General features: G+C 46.7%; 1 protein-coding gene across 1 annotated transcript; it reads left to right on the top strand.

The window, feature by feature from the left end:
- The first annotated feature begins 366 nt into the window (after positions 1 to 366).
- On the top strand, positions 367 to 1,335 carry LOC136653571 (olfactory receptor 6X1-like). Its single transcript, XM_066630463.1, has one exon. The coding sequence runs from the start codon at positions 367 to 369 to the stop codon at positions 1,333 to 1,335; it is 969 nt and encodes a 322-aa protein (XP_066486560.1).
- Positions 1,336 to 1,958: the final 623 nt, after the last annotated feature.

Genomic DNA, 1,958 nt, shown 5'->3' on the forward strand with positions numbered 1-1,958 from the left:
TTCCTTTCATTCATTTCTAGGCAGAAAAATGTAGACTCTCAGTATAAGAAGTTTCCCTCTTAGTTCTGAGTGTACAATGTATAGAATATGATTTAAGGCATTTCGCATGCTATGTGATTGACAAGAATCCTGAACCCTTCCACATATCCATAATGTGCTATCACTAAGAATGACTTTTGAGTTATGGATATTGACAAAGATATGAATGTCTGCTAATGCCCTTCTCTTTCTTTTCCTACCAGATTAACAAAGCAGGGAAAAAAAGATCACAACAGTGATCTTGAATGTTCACATCTAAGCCCACAAATGCTAAAAAATGGAACTGAGTATCTTCTCTAATACATCCTGATCTGGTTCTCTGAACTAATGGAAGTGGGGAATACTTCTGCAGTTACAGAATTTATCCTTCTGGGCTTCCCTTCTCTTCACCATGCGTGGAGCCTCTGCTTCTCGGTGGTTCTCTTGATGTACAGTCTGAGCGTACTTGGGAATGGGTTCATCCTCCTCATCGTCTTTGTGGATCCCAAACTCCAAACACCCATGTATGGCTTCTTGTGCAACTTGGCCTTTCTGGAGATCTGCTATACCTCCACTGCGGTCTCCACATTGCTGCAGACTTTTGTCACTACAAGGACCACCATTTGCTTCCATTGTTGCATGGCTCAGATTCTTTTCATCTTTTCTTTTGGTGCCGTTGAGCTCCTCCTCCTCACCGTGATGTCCTTTGACCGCTACATTGCGATATGCCATCCACTGCGCTATCCAGTCATCATGACCAAAACTCTCTGCATAAGGTTGGCCATCGGATCCTGGTTGGGAGGATTTGTAGAGATACTCATCCAAGCTGTCATACTGTGGACTTTACCTTTCTGTGACTCCAACGTCATAGACCACTATTTCTGTGACATCGGGCCAGTCTTAAGCTTAGCCTGCTCGGACACTCGCCACCTTGAACTGATAGGGTTACTGTCAGCTGTCTCCATTGTGCTTATCACTCTTCTTCTGATTGTGGTGTCCTATCTCTTCATCATCTCTTCTGTCCTGCGCATTCCCTCTGCAAGTGGCCGCCAGAAAGCTTTCTCCACTTGCACCTCTCACCTGACTGTGGTCTCCATTACTTACGGGGCTATTATGTTTATGTACATCCGGCCAAACGTGCACTCCTCATTTCATTTCGGCAAGGCGGTCGCTGTCTTGAACACAGTCGTCGCCCCCATGCTGAACCCTTTCATATACACCCTCAGGAATGTGGAAGTGAAGCAGGCATTCAGGAGGGCCGTTTACACAAAAGGAAGTCACTTCAAAGAATTACTCAGTGGAAGAAATGCCAGTTGAGAGGCCCTCAGATATTGCCCAATCCTAGCCAACTTTCCAGTACCAATGTAGCTGTGCCTGCTGGACAGGTGTTACATCCTGTGGTTCTGGAACAATCACAAAGGCCTCCTCAAGGTGCTTGTTCCCTTATCTCATGCCTGCATTGTGGCTCCATTGGTACTGGAAATTTGGATAGGATTCGGACCCTACAGCATCTTACGCATATGACTCAGTAGTAAATCCCATTGAGTTCAAGCGCTTGTAGCAGGGCTTCCCAAACTGGGGCATCACGATGCCTAAGCCATGCAAGTCCCATCCCTGTCTCTTAGTTTAAGGTGAGGGGGAAGGGGGAAGGCAGCAACGCAGTCCCCAGTTTTGGGTTGCTGCCTGGGATGGGTGGGTTATATTTTTTTTATTTTTTTTACAGTCCTGGAACGTGCTGGAATCCCTAGCATGTATGCACTGCTGAAACAGAGACGCCTGTGTTGGCTTGGTCATGTTGTGAGAATGGATGATGGCCGGATCCCAAAGGATCTCCTCTATGGAGAACTCGTGCAAGGAAAGCGCCCTACAGGTAGACCACAGCTGCGATACAAGGACATCTGCAAGAGGGATCTGAAGGCCTTAGGAGTGGACCTCAACAG

This window comes from Tiliqua scincoides, chromosome 5 (assembly GCF_035046505.1).
Source record: "Tiliqua scincoides isolate rTilSci1 chromosome 5, rTilSci1.hap2, whole genome shotgun sequence".
NCBI lineage: Eukaryota > Metazoa > Chordata > Lepidosauria > Squamata > Scincidae > Tiliqua > Tiliqua scincoides.

What these genes read in the sequence shown, in the direction of transcription:
- LOC136653571 (XM_066630463.1), top strand. Translation starts at nt 367, where the DNA reads ATGGAAGTGGGGAATACTTCTGCAGTTACAGAATTTATCCTTCTGGGC.